At 40.8% G+C, this 18,206-nt stretch overlaps 1 protein-coding gene across 1 annotated transcript in view; it reads left to right on the top strand.

Annotated features, from left to right (window-relative positions):
• The window catches only part of INTS8 (integrator complex subunit 8), a 629,314-nt gene that overhangs the window by 68,612 nt on the left and 542,496 nt on the right, over positions 1-18,206 (top strand). The window contains exons 5-7 of the mRNA XM_069220496.1: positions 8,794-8,865; positions 13,749-13,800; positions 16,368-16,550. Coding sequence (XP_069076597.1) covers positions 8,794-8,865; positions 13,749-13,800; positions 16,368-16,550 — 307 coding nt within the window. The remainder of the gene's footprint in view (positions 1-8,793; positions 8,866-13,748; positions 13,801-16,367; positions 16,551-18,206) is intronic.

Raw genomic sequence — 18,206 nt, 5'->3', positions numbered from 1 at the left:
CATGGGCACTATTTATAGCAAATAACTCCAGCCTCACCCTCTGCGGGGAAAACAATCTAAGATGGAGTCGACGCCCATGCGCAATGGAGCCGAAGAGGGAGGAGTCCTTCGGTCCCGTGACCAAAAAAGACTTCTTCGAAGAAAAACAACTTGTAATACTCCGAGCCCAACACCAGGCAGCGGACTGTGCTCAACATGTGAATCTGCAGCGACTAATGCCACGAACAGATGTACACTGGGTAAGTGACATTTTCATTTTTAAACACGATCTAAAATACAGCTCAACGCTTACAAAATAAATAGGATCTCCATCCATAACGCGCACAACAGACATGCAAATGTAAATAGCCCACCAAATGTAGTGCGTAAAACCTAACAACATTCATTCCAATAAACAACAAAAACACAATAACTTGTCTATTTAGGTGTTTTTTTTTTTTGTTTTAATCTGTAACCATAAATGCAATGATTTTGTTTCTCCAAAATATATAATCAGAGTCCACGAAAAATAATTCAGAAAGTGCTTTTTGCTGCCAAATGATGCATTTAATATTTAAATTAAGCAGTGAATCCTCTGTTTTGAATAATAAAGGAAGTATTTGGCATCTGAACTCTCATTTTGGAAACTTTTCCTTGGACTTTCATGTATACGGGTTCTCCTGCACCCCTCACTGAGCACAAGCTCTCCTCAGGGCACTGTTTTGTGAAAACAAGGCACTTTGCCCTCTGTCCGAAGGCTAGCCCCTAGGCATGGTACTGTGGTGAACATCCCCCATCTAGATGAAGGCTGGGTGAACCAGAGATTGGCTGCAGGGCCTTACCAGGTCAAACCGTGCTAGTCTGAAGGTTGTGCATAGCGATATGCAAACATAACGCGCACACCAAATGTAATGGTTATGAACTCCCAATATTTATACCAATAAATAACACTAAAAGCACAATAACGTACGTATGTAAAACCATCACACTGAGGTACATGTTCAGCTTCTCTTATTTCACTTTGGGTGACCCAAATGAATTCATGAAAGTCCATCCTTATTATGTTTCCACATGTACATCTTTAATGGTAATCCAAATATGCAGCCAGCCAACATATGTTTGAGGTGACGTACTCTTCCTCTGGGCTTATGATTCTTCCACTGACATCTGTCTTTAGTGTCTCTTGCTCTGGCCGTCTTAAGAAAATAAGTACCTGAGTATGATGATTTAATTTTTTTAAGCTGCTCCATTCTGATATCAGCAGTAGTATCTCATTGTCACAGCTTCTTTAGTGCCCAAAGGCTGCAAAAGGAGTGAGTGCACAGTTGGACTTGGCCACTCACAGTGGGTTGGATGCAGGTCCTACAGATGAGCCTCACTGCGCATGGTTGAAGACCTTCCACAGCTGGGGTTTGCTGCCTGCAGAGGGTTGCTTGGCTTCCTCAGTGGGTGGTGTGATGCAGCCATACTCCGATGTGCCTGAACATATTGTCCACTGTGTAGAAAACACCCATTTACAAATAGCACTGAAAAACGTTTATTAAGCAAGAATTAAACATGGTGGATGATGCAAGTAATGGCATATGTTGTGTGTGTTGCTGACCATAAAAGGATAATTTCAGTGGTTTTGCGCATTTGAACTAGAACTCAGTTTTTAGTTGTTTCTTCTCATTATATGTTTAGCGACATTTAGGTGTTTTGATGTTACAGGATAGTTTATGTGGACTGGAGATGTGTGTGTGTGTAAATATATACTACTGGCGATCGTCACTAGATGTTTATAGTAAGAATCTAGTTTCTATAGAAAAAACATTTTGTATTTTGCCTATATCTTTGGCGCTGGTTGAGGAATCTTCACATAATTGTCAAAAAAACTTTCACCCTCACTTCAGCTGCTGTCTGGAAAGTTTCGGGGTGATCCGTCAACTGGGGCAGAGAAAAAGAGGGGTCCCAAAACGTGTTTTCCCGTTTTATTTGTCTATAAGGATTTTGAACAGTGATAGCGCCCAAACCACTGGACGGAATGACACCATATTTGCAAGAAATTTGGCTCTTGGTTCAGAAAGAGACCTTTTTGTTATTTGGTGCAAATCCGTTAAGTAGTTTTAGAGAAATTAACGAAAATCCAAATTTGTGTGTGTTTATTTATGTTCGTTGGCATGTGTAGCTGCAGATACACATGCTGTGTATTATACTTCTGCCATCTAGTGTTGGGCTCAGAGTGTTACAAGTTATTTTTCTTCAAAGAAGTGTTTTCGAGTCACGGGATCGAGTGACTCCTCCTCTTCGGTTCCATTGCGCATGGGCATCGACTCTGTTAGATTGTTTTCTTTCCTCCGTTGGGTTCGTACGTGTTTCCTTTCGCTCCGAAAGTTTGATTCGGAAAACTTTGAAAACGCTTCATTTTAGTAGGTATTGTATCGATCGGGTTTACATCTTCCATCGGTACCGTTGGAGAAGACAACTCTACTCGCCCTTTGGGGCGCCCGCGCCCAACTCGGGCCGACCGCGTGGAAGCCTCATGGATCGGACTCCATTTCGGTTCTGTCCTCAGTGCCACGCAAAATATCCTTATACAGACCAACATCTCGCCTGTAATCTTTGCCTTTCCCCAGATCATCGGGAAAAAAATTGTGAGGCCTGACGATCCTTCCGTTCCAAAAAGACTCTTCGGGATAGGAGGGCACGAAGACTCGAGATGGCATCCAGAAGCTCCGAACATCTCGACGTGGAGGAGGAAGAGATCATGCACACAGCAGTTTCCGTTCGAGGTTCCGACTCTGATCAGGAATCCGAGGAGGACAGACCGGTCACAGCGGGACAACATGTGAGTACGCCTGCCCCTGTACCATCACAAAGACCGAAACATGAGGCCTTGGGTACGCCACTGCCGAAAGGCCATGGCTCGACCCGAAAAAAGACATCCAGTGACCAAACTGCCAGTTAGGCACCGAAAAAGGCCACTCCTCCTAAACCATCAGAGGCGATAAAAGGCTCCATGTCCGACTTGAGCAAACACCTTTTTTTGGAGTCGAAAATTCGGAAATCCCTTTCAGAGCTGAGAACATCCACTGCAACATCTTTTTCGATACTGAAAAAGCTGGTTTCCGAGCCGAAAAGAGCAGGTTACACAGAGGAGCATGGACTTTCAAAGAAACTAAAAGAAAGCCACAAAACCTCTGAAGAGGAGTTTCAAGGACAGCCAATACTTGAAGTAATGGACGAAAGGTAAGCCAGGATTCATATCCACAAACAAACAGGATGAATCCTAACAGCACCTCCTCTAAAACCTAAAAGAAAGTTAGCCTTTCAGGAGGAATTGGACACTATGCAGCCACCAGCTAAAGTGCCAAAGCCAAAGGAGAAACCACATCCTCCTCATTCTCCTCCTCACTCTCCACACCTGCATAGCTCTCCTCCTACTAGCCTACACCAGTGCAGTCACCATCACACTCTTTTGACTCCCAACTGGACAATGTAGATCCATGGGATCTTTATGATCCAGATCCCATTCCTAGCAATGACCCAGACAGCTATCCCTCTAAGCCTTCACCACTCAAGGATAGCACTGTGTATAATCAGGTTATAGCTAGGGCTGCAGCTTGCCATGGGGTCAACATGCACACTGAACCGTTAGAAGAGGATTTTTTGTTTAATTCCACACATTCAAAATATCAGTGCCTCCCAATGCTCTCAGGCATGTTTAAACACTACGATCAAGTATTTAACGAGCCAGTTAAGGCATGTATAATTACACCCAGGATAGAGAAAAAGTACAAACCACATCCCTCTGATTACATTACACAAAACATTCCTCCAGATTCAATTGTAGTCAGCGCTGCCAGAAAAAGGGCAAACTCCCAGTCATCAGGAAATGCACCCCCACCAGACAAAGATAGCAGAAAGTTTGACACGGCAGGGAAGAGTTGCATCCCCAGGAGCGAATCAGTGGAGGATAGCTAACTAACAAGCACTGTTAGCTAGATACGACAGGGCCCATTGGGATGAGATGCAAGACATAATTCAGCATCTCCGTAAAGAACATCAGAAGAGGGCACAGCAAGTGGTGGAGAATGGGCAAGCCATCACTAATAATCAAATTCGATCTGCCCTAGATGCAGCAGACACCGCTGTCAGAAGTGTCAGCACTGCAGTAACAATAAGAAGGCATGCATGGCTCAGTTCCTCAGGCTTTAAACCCAAAATACAGCAAGTGGTGTTAAATATGGCATTCAATAAAAAACAACTTTTTGGCCCAGAAGTTGACACACCCATTGAAAAATTGCGCAAAGATTCAGACACCGTAAAAGCAATAGGTGCACTCTAATCCACACCATACAGGGGATCCTTTCGGAAACCTCAGTTTAGAGGTTGATTTCGAACACAAACAGCAGAGGCATCCACATCGCAAGCGAAACCAACCTACCAACCCCAATACCAACGCAGTGGTTTTAGGGGCACATATAGGGGGCAGTATCCCAGAAATAGAGGAAAAATTCAAACCTCTAAACAAATTTCGCAGCAACCTAAGCAGTGACTTGTCTCGTCCCCTTCCACTCCACACCTCTCCTGTAGGGGGAAGACTGCAACAGTTCCACACCAATTGGCAAAACATTACCACAGACAATTGGGTACTATCATTTATCCACAATGGTTATTGCATAGATTTGAGACAAACTCCCCCAATCGTTCCACCATAACCACACAAACTATCCACAGAACACATCAGTCTGTTACAGAAAGAAGTCAAATCTCTATTACTCAAACAAGCAATAGAACCTGTGCCACAAAATCAAGGTGGGACAGGAGTTTATTCACTATATTTCCTGATTCACAAAAATAGATGGCTCCCTAAGACCAATATTAGATCTCCGGACCCTCAGTCTTTACATCCTGTCAGAACATTTTCACATGGTAACTCTCCAAGATGTTATCCCACTACTCCAAAAACGCGATTTTATGGCAACATTATACATCAAGGATGCATATTTTTATATACCCATCCATCCTGCGCACAGAAAATATCTCAGGTTTGTCATTCATGGAAAGCACTATCAGTTCAAAGTGTTACCCTTCGGAATAACAACAGCTCCAAGGGTATTCACAAAGTGCCTAGCGGTAGTCGCAGCCTACCTAAGAAGACAACATATACATGTCTTTCCATACCTAGACGATTGGATAATAAAATCAAACAGTCATACGCAGTGTCAAAACCATATGCATTACATAATACAAACCCTGCACACACTAGGGTTCTCAATAAATTACCAAAAGTCGCATCTACAACCTGCACAAATACAACAGTATCTGGGTGCAATACTAAATACTCAAAAAGCGCTAGCATGTCCAAATACACAAAGAATACAAGCATTCCAAAACATAATCACACAGATACAGACAAATCAACAGTACACTGTCAGATTTGTCATGAAGATTTTAGGGGTGATGGCATCATGTATTGCAAGTGTTCCACATGCAAGACTAAACATGCAGCCCTTAAAACAGTGCCTTGCACAACAATGGTCACAGGAACATGGTCAACTTAAAGATCTAGTGTTGATAGACCGCCAAACATGCATGTCCCTTCAGTAGTGGAAATCCACAAATCTAAACAAAGGGCAGCAATTTCAAGACCTTGTGCCTCAGACCATAATTACAACAGATGCATCAATGATTGGTTGGGGAGCTCACCTCAACAATCACAACATTCAAGGACAATGGGATGCCGAACACAAACATCTACGCATAAATCACTTAGAGTTGTTAGCTGTCTTCCTAGCACTCAAAGCTTATCAGCCTCTTCTCACTCAAAAGAATGTCCTCATCAGAACAGACAACATGACAACCATGTATTACCTAAACAAAAAAGGAGGGACACATTCGTTCCAATCCTCCCTTCTAGACCAAAAAATTTGGAAATTGGCAATCCACAACCAAATTCACCTGGTAAAACAATACATTCCAGGGATACACAACTGATTTGGCAGATGTTCACAGCAGAAATCATCAACAAACACACGAGTGGGAGATTCACCCTCAGGTACTTCAAAAATACTTTCAACAATGGGGAACACCAAACATAGATCTGTTTGCCACAAGTGAAAACGCAAAATGCCAAAACTTCGCATCCAGACACCCACATCCCCTATCCAAAGGCAATGCTCTATGGATCAATTGGTCAGGGATATTTTCTTACGCTTTTCCCCCTCTCCCACTCATTCCATTTGTAGTCAACAATTTGCGTCAAAACACACTCAATATGATACTCGTAGCACCAACATGGGCCCGTCAACCGTGGTACACAACATTGTTAGACCTGTCAGTAGTACCACACTTCAAACTCCCAAACAGACCAGACCTGTTGACACAAAACAAAGGGCATATCAGGCACCCAAATCCCAAGACACTCAATCTGGCGATTTGGCTCCTGAGGTCATAGAGTTTGGATATTTAAAACTACCATCAGAATGTATGGACGTGATTAAGCAAGCAAGAAAACCCACTACTAGACAATGCTATGCTAACAAATGGAAAAGATTTACATATTACTGTCAATCTAAACAGATTGCCCCTCTTACAGCATCAATACAAGATATTGTATGCTATTTACTTCATTTACAGAAATCAAATTTAGCATTCTCTTCCATAAAAATACATCTTACTGCAATTTCAGCATATTTACAAAATATACAGCAAAGCTCTTTATTTAGAGTTCCCCTTATTAAAGCATTCATGGAAGGCTTCAAACGCATCATTCCACCCAGGACACCTCCAGTTCCCTCTTGGAATTTAAACATAGTGCTTACACAACTTATGGGCCTACCATTTGAACCTTTGCACTCATGTCAAATGCAATTCTTAACATGGAAGGTTGCCTTCCTACTCGCAATTACATCGTTGCAAAGAGTCAGTGAAATTCAAGCCTTCACTGTTGAAGAGCCATTCATACAAGTACACAAACATAAAGTTGTACTAAGAACAAACCCCAAATTTCTTCCAAAAGTAGTATCGCCTTTTCATATAAATCAAACAGTGGAACTACCAGTCTTCTTCCCACAGCCAGATTCTGTGGCAGAAAGAGCTCAACATATATTAGACATTAAAATAGCACTAATGTACTATATAGATAGCACAAAACCATTCAGAAAAACTAAACAGCTGTTTGTAGCTTTTCACAAACCTCATACAGATAACCCCGTTTCAAAACAAGGATTAGCAGATGGATTGTAAGATGCATCCAAACATGCTACATTAAAGCCAAAAGACAACTCTTAGTTACTCCTAAAGCACATTCTACAAGGACAAAATGTGCTACAATAGCTTTTTTAGGAAATATAACAATGGCTGAAATATGTAAAGCAGCTACTTGATCAACACCACATACATTCACTAAACACTACTGTGTAGATGTTTTAGCAACACAGCAAGCCACAGCAGGTCAAGTTGTACTCAGAACAATATTTCAAACATCTTCAACTCCTACAGGCTATTCACCCCTTTTATGGGAGGACAAACTGCTTTGTAGTCTAAGCACAGCATGTGTATCTGCAGCTATACATGCCACCGAACGGAAAATGTCACTTACCCAGTGGACATCTGTTCGTGGCATATTCCACTGCAGATTCACATGCACCCTCCCACCTCCCAGGCAGCCTGTAGTCGTTTAAGTTAACAACACTTGTACATATGTATATATGTGTGTGTGTGTGTGTGTATATATATATATATATATATATATATATATATATAATTTGCATTAGCATGGACATCTCTTTTTTCTTTTTCACCTATATACTCTATCACTCCTACCTTACCCTCTGCGGGAAAACAATCTAACATAGAGTTGATGCCCATGCACAATGGAGCCGAAGAGGAGGAGTCACTCGATCCGTTGACTCAAAAACACTTCTTCGAAGAAAAACAACTTGTGACACTCCGAGCCCAACACTAGATGGCAGAAGTATAATGCACAGCATGTGAATCTGCAGCGGAACATGCCACAAACAGATGTACACTGGGTAAGTGACCTTATATATATATATATATATATATATATATATATATATATATATATATATATATACACACATACATACATGTGTATATATATATATGTATATGCAAAGGATTCACAACCTCGCCTGATCTTGTGCTGAGATCCGATTGGCTGCCAAACTTCAACAAGGAAGTGTTGGCAGCCATGTTGGGACTCTGCCTCTGCCGAGTCCCAGAAAAAAGTGTTAAAAAATAAATGAGGCCAGGGTACAGTCACCCTGACCCCTTAGCTTTGGTGCTGGGGTCAAACTTTTTGAAAGAAACACGAAGCGCAGACTCCCGTGCTTCATTCTCAAGCCCATGGGTGGGCCAAGTCACATGGGCATTGTTAATTTTAATGTGGTGGGCCACCTCCCCATGGGTATAATTAAAGTCAGTGTGGAGTGGGCCACGCAGCTCGAAATCTCCCCCCTCCTCCTCGAGCCCCCCCCCCGCCCAAACCCAGGGACTGCCACCTCCCAGAGGCTATATTTAAATTCAATGTTGAGTGGGACATGCAGCTATTCACCCCACCCCCACGCCCTGGGGACCACCACGTCCAGGGGCCCTTAATGTAATTCAGTGGGGGAAACACATCTGTTTTTTTTAAGTGGGGTGGGGGAAAATGTGTGTGTGTGTGTGTGTGTGTTTGGAGATTTCCCACTTAGGATAATTAAGCTGAGTGATCTATACCATTACATTCTTTTTTTCAAGGGAGGTACCTAAGAATACATTTTTTTTTTTTTTTTGTCACAATATGTCCTTTGTTCTGTCTTGCAGGGCTATTCGGACTATAGTGCAAAGCAGCTTCCCAGTGAAACCAGTGAAGCCTGGCCCTCCTCAGTTAAGTGTGTAAGTGAGCAAACCTACGTCAAGATACTTTTCAAAAGTTCTTTGTTCTCATGTGCCTGCAAACTACAGGGAGTGCAGAATTATTAGGCAAGTTGTATTTTTGAGGATTCATTTTATTATTGAACAACAACCATGTTCTCAATGAACCCAAAAAACTCATTAATATCAAAACTGAATATTTTTGGAAGTAGTTTTTAGTTTGTTTTTAGTTTTAGCTATGTTAGGGGGATATCTGTGTGTGCAGGTGACTATCACTGTGCATAATTATTAGGCAACTTAACAAAAAAAAATATATACCCATTTCAATTATTTATTATTACCAGTGAAACCAATATAACATCTCAACATTCACAAATATACATTTCTGACATTCAAAAACAAAACAAAAACAAATCAGTGACCAATATAGCCACCTTTCTTTGCAAGGACACTCAAAAGCCTGCCATCCATGGATTCTGTCAGTGTTTTGATCTGTTCACCATCAACATTGCGTGCAGCAGGAACCACAGCCTCCCAGACACTGTTCAGAGAGGTGTACTGTTTTCCCTCCTTGTAAATCTCACATTTGATGATGGACCACAGGTTCTCAATGGGGTTCATATCAGGTGAACAAGGAGGCCATGTCATTAGATTTCCTTCTTTTATACCCTTTCTTGCCAGCCACGCTGTGGAGTACTTGGACGCGTGTGATGGAGCATTGTCCTGCATGAAAATCATGTTTTTCTTGAAGGATGCAGACTTCTTCCTGTACCACTGCTTGAAGAAGGTGTCTTCCAGGAACTGGCAGTAGGACTGGGAGTTGAGCTTGACTCCATCCTCAACCCGAAAAGGCCCCACAAGCTCATCTTTAATGATACCAGCCCAAACCAGTATTCCACCTCCACCTTGCTGGCGTCTGAGTCGGACTGGAGTTCTCTGCCCTTTACCAATCCAGCCACGGGCCCATCCATCTGGCCCATCAAGACTCACTCTCATTTCATCAGTCCATAAAACCTTAGAAAAATCAGTCTTGAGATATTTCTTGGCCCAGTCTTGACATTTCAGCTTGTGTGTCTTGTTCAGTGGTGGTCGTCTTTCAGCCTTTCTTACCTTGGCCATGTCTCTGAGTATTGCACACCTTGTGCTTTTGGGCACTCCAGTGATGTTGCAGCTCTGAAATATGGCCAAACTGGTGGCAAGTGGCATCGTGGCAGCTGCACGCTTGACTTTTCTCAGTTCATGGGCAGTTATTTTGCGCCTTGGTTTTTCCACACGCTTCTTGCGACCCTGTTGACTATTTTGAATGAAACGCTTGATTGTTCGATGATCACGCTTCAGAAGCTTTGCAATTTTAAGAGTGCTGCATCCCTCTGCAAGATATCTCACTATTTTTGACTTTTCTGAGCCTGTCAAGTCCTTCTTTTGACCCATTTTGCCAAAGGAAAGGAAGTTGCCTAATAATTATGCACACCTGATATAGGGTGTTGATGTCATTAGACCACACCCCTTCTCATTACAGAGATGCACATCACCTAATATGCTTAATTGGTAGTAGGCTTTCGAGCCTATACAGCTTGGAGTAAGACAACATGCATAAAGAGGATGATGTGGTCAAAATACTCATTTGCCTAATAATTCTGCACTCCCTGTATTACTTTAAAGTAACAGCGGCTGCTACAGGATGAAAAAACCTAATAGTTCAATATTTAGGGCTACCATTCTTCATTGTACACGTCGTCTAAGGATAGTGCAAAGATTCTCTGAACCTACGTAATGTGACTGGATACTACTCTTTACTGGAACATAAAACACATTTGATGCTTGTTGTGACAATTTGGTGCTGGTAGCTCCTTGGATGACAAGCTATCCCTTGACTGCCCTAGAATCAGACCTGACACCATAGGTAGACCTATTAGTACAGCAGTTTCAACTAGTCCATATTCTGAGCAGCCTTAGCTGGATTACTGTAACTTTCTGTTTGTAACCTAAGCCACTTGCTTCCATTAAACTGCTATTGCAATTTAAATATGTCTGTGAAAACACATGCTCATTAAGATGACAAATAATCTCACTCCTGAACAAAAGCCTTCATCTAGACACAAGCCAACAGATCCTTCCATATTGCTAAAGTTTAAGTGGCAAAGTTGCTGGTCTGTCTCTCCATCTGATGCTAAATGTTTGCATTCTTACACCAATACTGGTCTTGGCTAGCAAAGATTGAAGACCCTCCCCATTTAGAGTGCCCCACAACTATATTGACTCTTGTATATTTTTTTCCTTTTTTTTTGCACATATCTGGGACCTTTAGACAAAATTGTGGGCGACGTATCCTTTCCATCCATGAATATATTTATGGTTTCAGGATTAAAAGTAATGAAATTGCTAACTTGTTGTATTGCTTTGAAATATATAGACCAGTGTGGCACATCAGCACCTTATGTTAACCTTATGTTGGCCTTAGTACTTGGTGGAAAAAAGTCTCTCATCTCTAGGGCCAAAGGTAGTTTGGTTGTAATGAGTTCTAAGGTTCAGGAGGATTGCTTCAGAAAATCTGGACGACTTTCTTCCTGCAGTTGTGCCAGGCCAGTGACACTTTTATGGCAGTCCTGGGATATTAAGTGTTTACTTGGCAGTATCTCAAATTGGTATAATTGTTTACCACAGTTGGCCAGGGCCATCAATACTATTGAACTTCAGTAGGGTAACCACGTTACTGTTTTTGCTAAGTTGACCCTCCAAGGGTTTAGAAGTAAAGCAATCAAGGCTTAGGGTGGGAGGAGTGCATGGTTAGAGGCTCCAGTATAGCATGACACGGTAAACAACACAAAAAAAAATCTGAGGATCTAGACAGGACTCTAATTTCAAAGAGGAAAAGTACTGTACTAACAAGTAACTAAAATATGGCGATTTAAGTAATTAAGTGCAGTGAAAGGAAACACAACGCCAAGATTATTTATAGTGTTTATGCGCTAAACTTTCAAACAGCAATGAACCCTATAGCAAATGTCATTCTGTGGGTCAATGTTCAAGTTTTTGTCAGACAGCTTCTGGACTTTTGTGATTCACCAACTCATCTCAAATAATTTCTCAGCTAATTGGATATAAATCCTGGAAAGAACGATATAAAATATTCAGTTGGGTACAAGCTGTGTGCCCTCTGCTCTGGTAGCTCTGACTATGGCTGCAATGCTGCATGAATGAGTGGGCTTGAGAATCTGCTATTGAATTTCCAGTAAAAACAGCGTAAACCTCACCACCCAAACAGGAACAGAAGTTCCACCCAAATTGAATTTTAGAGTGCCGAGCCAAGTTCCCCCAATCTTAGTGTCTAGTTAACAGCAACTACCTCAAATCAGTAGTCTTTGTCCAAGGAGACACACAGTTCAGGATGAAACCAATAAAAGACCCAACTGGTCTAACAGTCTATTAAGTTATCGAGTAGACTAGCACCCACTATGAAGTTTCCTAAAGAACAAAAAACAATATAAAGTCCAACTGTGAAATAAACATTCTGTAGCAATGGACTTGTTTATGCAAAAAAGATGAATCAAGATATTGTAACAGGAGTGACAATCTGGAGCCACTGGAACACTATTCCAGTGTCTGGAGTTGAGGGAAAACAGTGCTGCCCCTTTCAGAGTGGATGAGCTCAGACAGGTGTACTCTAAGTTACCAGTGTAGTTGGTAACTGTAGGCTTAGCACAAAGGTCAACTAGAAAATATAGATGTTGTCCAAAGGTTATGTCCCTGGTCTTTGATTGTGGCCTAGTTGGCTTCAGAGATCTTGAGTAGTTTGGTTGGTCAAGGTGGCCTGTATTCATATGTTCAGTCAGTGTGCCTTTGTTCAGCCCATCACCTTCTTCAGGGTAGTGTAAGAGACAAATTAATGGAAAAGGGGTACATAATTTATTTGTTCCTAGGGGTTAGTTGTGCCTGGTCTTCGACACAGTGCTACAGTTGTGCATCCCATCTGCCTTCTGCTCTTCTGTGCCTCAGCTCCTATTACCTCCGCAGCGAGTAATATCTCTTTTCGTCCTGTCACACCACAGGTAATTTAGTGAGCATACAGCAGGCTCATCAGCAGTGTTTTGGTGTTATTTTCTTCTAATACTTGCTCTATTCCTATGCCCTCAATGGACAGATAACACCAGATAATCGAGCTCATGAAAGCATTCTGTGGTCCCCTCCCCAGGGCCTCCTTTCTTGTAACTCCCTGCCAAGAGTGTCCAAACAATTAGTCTGGTTCCAAAGCAGAAAATGGTGCAAGTCTTTTCTAGTAACCTCCCTTATCCTTTCCTAAGTATTTATTCTATTCTATGAAAAAGCATTAAAGAGAGACACTCGCTGATAATAGGAAATGTGGTGCCTTTATACATGCTTCATCTGTGCTATCCAAGAGCAACTAGTCGTATATATGCTATCACGGTAATACACAAAATTACATCGATTGTGCCATACTTTCTGCTGCCATGATCTATTTTCAAGCACTTTGTTTTGGGAGCTCTACTGTGCTACGATCTTATGTTACCTAAATACCCTCTGTATGCATTCATCTCTTACCAGCAACTCCTTTACTTTAGCCCAGTTTGGCCAGGCTGTGGTGGAGGTAAATAACATGTTACTTACTTAGTAAAGGAATGACTACATTTTATGTGTGACCTATTAACGGTGACCAACTATAATTTTGACTTAAGGCTGTGCCCATACTCACCATATGCAATGTCAGTATGGCTTTTTGATTATTTGAGTCATGCACATGGGATACATAACTCACTGGTCTGTTGAAGCGTATGATACCATTGATGTTTGTGGGACCATATTTACCATACTAGTAATGCATAATTATATTCAGTTTGATGTCTTATCTGACCATTCACATAAATTTGCTTTATTCCTCCTTTTAGACTAAATCAAATGCAGCAAGAAAAGGAATTAACAGACAACATATTAAAAGTGGTAAGTTGAAGGCTTTGTTTTTTATTTTTGCTTAATTGAAGGTTTGATTTGTATATATTTTACAAGATGTTGGTGGCTATGTTCTGGAACCAAGTGAAACTGAAAAGCACCTATCAATACTTAACATTGTTCTACAAAATGATACATTGATGGAACTCCTACCCTCTTTCTCCACTTTTGCCAAGTATGACCTATCGCTATTATAACTTGGTTGCTCTTTAATCTTTTTTTGTTGCAGAACTCACATTTCTGAATTCATAATGTTACTTTGAGTTTGGCAGCTGTTCCCTTGGTGTGTCCCCGGCAGCAGGATGGTTTACTCCCCTGCTTTGTGGAAGACTGCTCTCCATATGTAGTGATCTGGCATGCTTAATGTGGTTGCTTAACAATGTTGGAGTCTGTTTTTGAAAAACAAAAAACAAATGTCCCTGACACGGTGGGAATTGTTTCTCTGAATGTGGGGGTAATTTGTTTGCTTTTCTGACAGACCGTCACTGCTGCAAGTACATTGGACCGTCCGCCAACTGACATCTGATGACCAGTCTAGGATATATTGATTGACAGTCCAGTGTCAGTTTCTACCAGCGGTTTCTCTCTCAGTAGAACGTGGTTGGTTGCACCCCTCAAAGCAGAGCAGGTGGACCGAATATTTGGTTGGCAGTGTACTCAACAATATTTTATGCTGAGTACCCTCTCCACCAAATTCTAAATAAGGTCCTTATTCCCTTCCGTTCTTTTTCTGCTCATCTGCCCACTCTGTGTAAAATACTGCAACGGTGATGGGTTTTGACTGTTGTGTCCTTTTGAAATCTCAGATCTAGTTCAGTTGATTTTTGTTGTCTCCATTCACTTGCGTGCGCTGTTCATCCTTTTTAATTATTGTAATTTTTAAAACATTTATTATATCTAGACATAACTATTTGCCTAAATCTCAACTCTTGTCATACCCGTAAAGAATAAAATGACAACTCCTCCCCCCACCGTTAACTGCACTGGTTAAATGCTGGTCTCCTTCAGGATCTCTATTTCGAAGTCATTGTTTCCTTGGTTGTGGCCCCCTACAAACACGAGAAGGATCATTCCGGTGGTTTGTTCATGCACCTTTTGTTTGGGGCTACCTTTCGCTAACTCAGTTTTGTTAAGACAATGAATTACAAGGTTTGCAGCTTGGCACCATATAAGGGTCATTTTCCAAGAATGTATAGTCTATGCAAGTAGATATGAGTCTACCTTTTATAAGTGCTGGAATTAGCCAAGAGACTTTGATTTTACTAAAATGATATATGTTATAAAAAGGGAGCTTTCTACCAATCCCCTACTTCCATTGTTGTTGTGTGATTCACATGTTTCTTGTACAGTATTCAGCATGGGGAACAAGGTCAGTCCTCTTCAACTACTGGCTACCTTCTCTTGCATTTGATCACACCCTGCTCTTTCACGAAGAGAAGAGCAAATTCACACAAAGTAGTTCAGTTCAGTACCAGGAACTACCATGGCCAAGTGTGCTTTGTGAGGCCAACATTTTTTTTTTACTTTTAGCAACAATGTATAGTGTTTATTTTTTATATTGGTGAGGGCCTGATACTTTCTCAAAAATAAAGGTTTCTGTCAACCATGACAAAATAAAACAAGTGTTGACAAAGCCAAAAAACTGATAGACAATGGCAAACCTTTTCGCTTTGTCAATGTTTGTTTCCATTGCGTTTAACCTTTTGTTACTGAAGTGATGCGCCACTTATTTTCAGTTATTAATAACTTAATTTTCTGCAACTGTTTGCTTTTGTGATTCTCCAAGCCCACTTAATGCTGCAGACCATCTGTCATGGAATTATGATGTTAAGTGGTAATGCAATGCAGATTCATTCTTTTTAATTTTTTTATTTTAGAAAATTTTCACTTTGCCACTAGTGAGAACATCTCTTATATTTTCTCTTTCATGACTGCTCTACTTCTGTCAGTTACGAAGTAGAGCTTCTCATTTACCTTTTCAGTGGAAATTAGCTCTCTTGATCGCCAAAGACAGTGTTTTGTATGCATTAAAAGGGAAGCTCCAGTTCCTCCCACTAGTGATTTCTGAATGTTAAACCATTAGGAAACAGAAGCCCTGCTGTAGATTGTTGACACTGTGATGTGCAATGTCATAGACCTGAAGGACTTTGCTGAACCCTTGCAAGGGGTTGTGACTCCTGTAGTCCAATATCATTCTAGTTCTAAGATTTGAATCACTTGTAACCTTCCGCAGAACTCTTCAAAAGCCAGTTAAAGCATTTCTGTGGTTTTCAAAAGACTCTGGGCCTGGATTACATTTCGGCGGACAGGTTCCCCCATCACAACCTTGACTGATATCCCGTCTGCCGAAACCTAAATCCCATAGGAAATAATGGGATTTATATTTCGGCAGATGAGATAGCTATCAGTCACCATTGTGATGGAGTAACCCATCTGACCAACATCTAAATGAGGGCCCCTGGCCCCCAGGTGAGCTCATCAATTAAAAAAAAAAAAAACTTCTGTTCCCCTTTCAAGTCTTTTTAACACAGACTGTGTCTGTTTATCTTTTATTTTAGTTAAAAGAACAGGCTGGTGATTCTATTCTGGTTTTGGAAGCTGCTCTTCAAATGCAAAAAGATCTGTACATCCACACCATGAGGACCCTGGATTTATTAGCAATGGACCCTGGTACTCTGAACGGGGAAACTGAAAATTCAACTGCTGGGTTAAGAATTAGCTCTGAGGAGATACAGTGTCAGGTAAGGATTTGAATTATTAGGCTTTGTTATTTGTTTGTGTATTAAACTATGAAATTGGTATTAAGCATTTTGGACATGGGGAAGGAAGGTATAAAAGGCTTTCCTATATCTTCAAAAGAGTGTTCGTGGCAATGCATCCTGCTGCTGTGGTGTGTGTTGGCCTGATCATATATTTGTATGGAAATCAACATTGCGTCCCTGTTATCAGTCACTTTAAGTATAGATCCAAATTAAGTAGCCGTCTTGAATTGTTGACGTTCCTCAGAGATTGTAAAAGCAGGTGAAAAATTTACTAGGTTTTCATTGTTTATATACATTTTCTTCTGTAGCATTTTTCATAGCTAAGTGGTCAAACTATGTAAGGAAGTAAAACCGTGAGGTGGGATAGAGTAACAGAAGAAAGTGTCATTAGTTTCTGTACTGGCAATAAACAAGTTCAATAAGCAGATAAACAAGGATGTACACATTGTTTATAGGTAGAGATATGATATCGGATGCTCGTCCTGAGGTAGTAAGAGAGCCTGGACTAGGAAAAACATAGTCCAGATTATGTGACATAGTCTGGGTCTGTTTTCTTCTCTCTGTCTGACCCTTGGTGGTTAGAATTATGAGAAAAGGAATCAAGATTTGCTAAGAGTACTTCACTGTTTTCTACTTTGTGCGAGATTTGTATGTACTGTCTTCTGCTTCTTTAGCGTGTCTGGTGGCTTAGTGGTAGTATGTGTCTCAAAATGGTTCCTTGTGTGATTTGTGTAATATAAAGCACTTCCTCTAAAAACAAATGCAGACTTTAGTTGTTTTCCGAGTTTTGATAAAAGTTTGGATAGTATCAGTTTGAATGTTTAGACTATTATAACAAATTGATCATTTGCACTGTTAAGGGTTTCAGTTCCTTCCATGTGTCAAGATAAATTGTTGCCAGATATTGTAAAAATGTGAAGTGTGAATTTTTTTCTTTACATAGTAGAACACTTTTTATTTGTCAGTAAGTCGCTATGCACATATAAACCTCTCCCTACTCTCAAATCTCATTTTTTTACCAGGTCAAACATAGAAATAGCGCATGTGTTAGTCAGCATATCACAGCTATAGTCTGGTATTCAAGCCAGTAAAATAGTTAACAGATTAACCTGCCTTCTACAACAATAGAACCCATACATTTAGATCCCAACAGAGCAGTTTACCTTTTGGAGGTTAATAAAAGGAGTACCATGGTTACAGGTAAAATTACCATTGTGTATTTGGCAGCGCAATATAGCTAGATGATCTGAAGTTGTAAGCAACTTGTATTGTAAAAATAGACAAAGTACATAACACACATTTTCACCTCCTTCCTTAGGCCTAGCAGTGTCAATGTGCTAGTGTGCACATGTAAGCACCAGAGAAAATACAGGTGTCCTGTGCTTGTCTGCTTTCGAAGCTTGAACTTTTGTTGAATCTTTAGCTAGTTAATGGATTCTACCTTACCTTTTAGATTATATTTAAACATGCATATCTGTTTTAGTTCAATATTCATTGGAAGTTTGAAAGACTTATTTTTGTTTTTTTCAGTACTATCAGACCATCGTTTATATTACCTAATGCACAGCATTCAGAGGTCGAACTTTGCAAAATGGGTACCAAACGTATGTGATTTACGTGAGCCTATTACTATTA

The sequence above is a fragment of the Pleurodeles waltl genome, chromosome 2_2, assembly GCF_031143425.1.
Source record: "Pleurodeles waltl isolate 20211129_DDA chromosome 2_2, aPleWal1.hap1.20221129, whole genome shotgun sequence".
Lineage (NCBI taxonomy): Eukaryota > Metazoa > Chordata > Amphibia > Caudata > Salamandridae > Pleurodeles > Pleurodeles waltl.
Note: the sequence above shows the minus strand (reverse complement) of the source record. Positions and strands in the feature narration are given on the sequence as shown.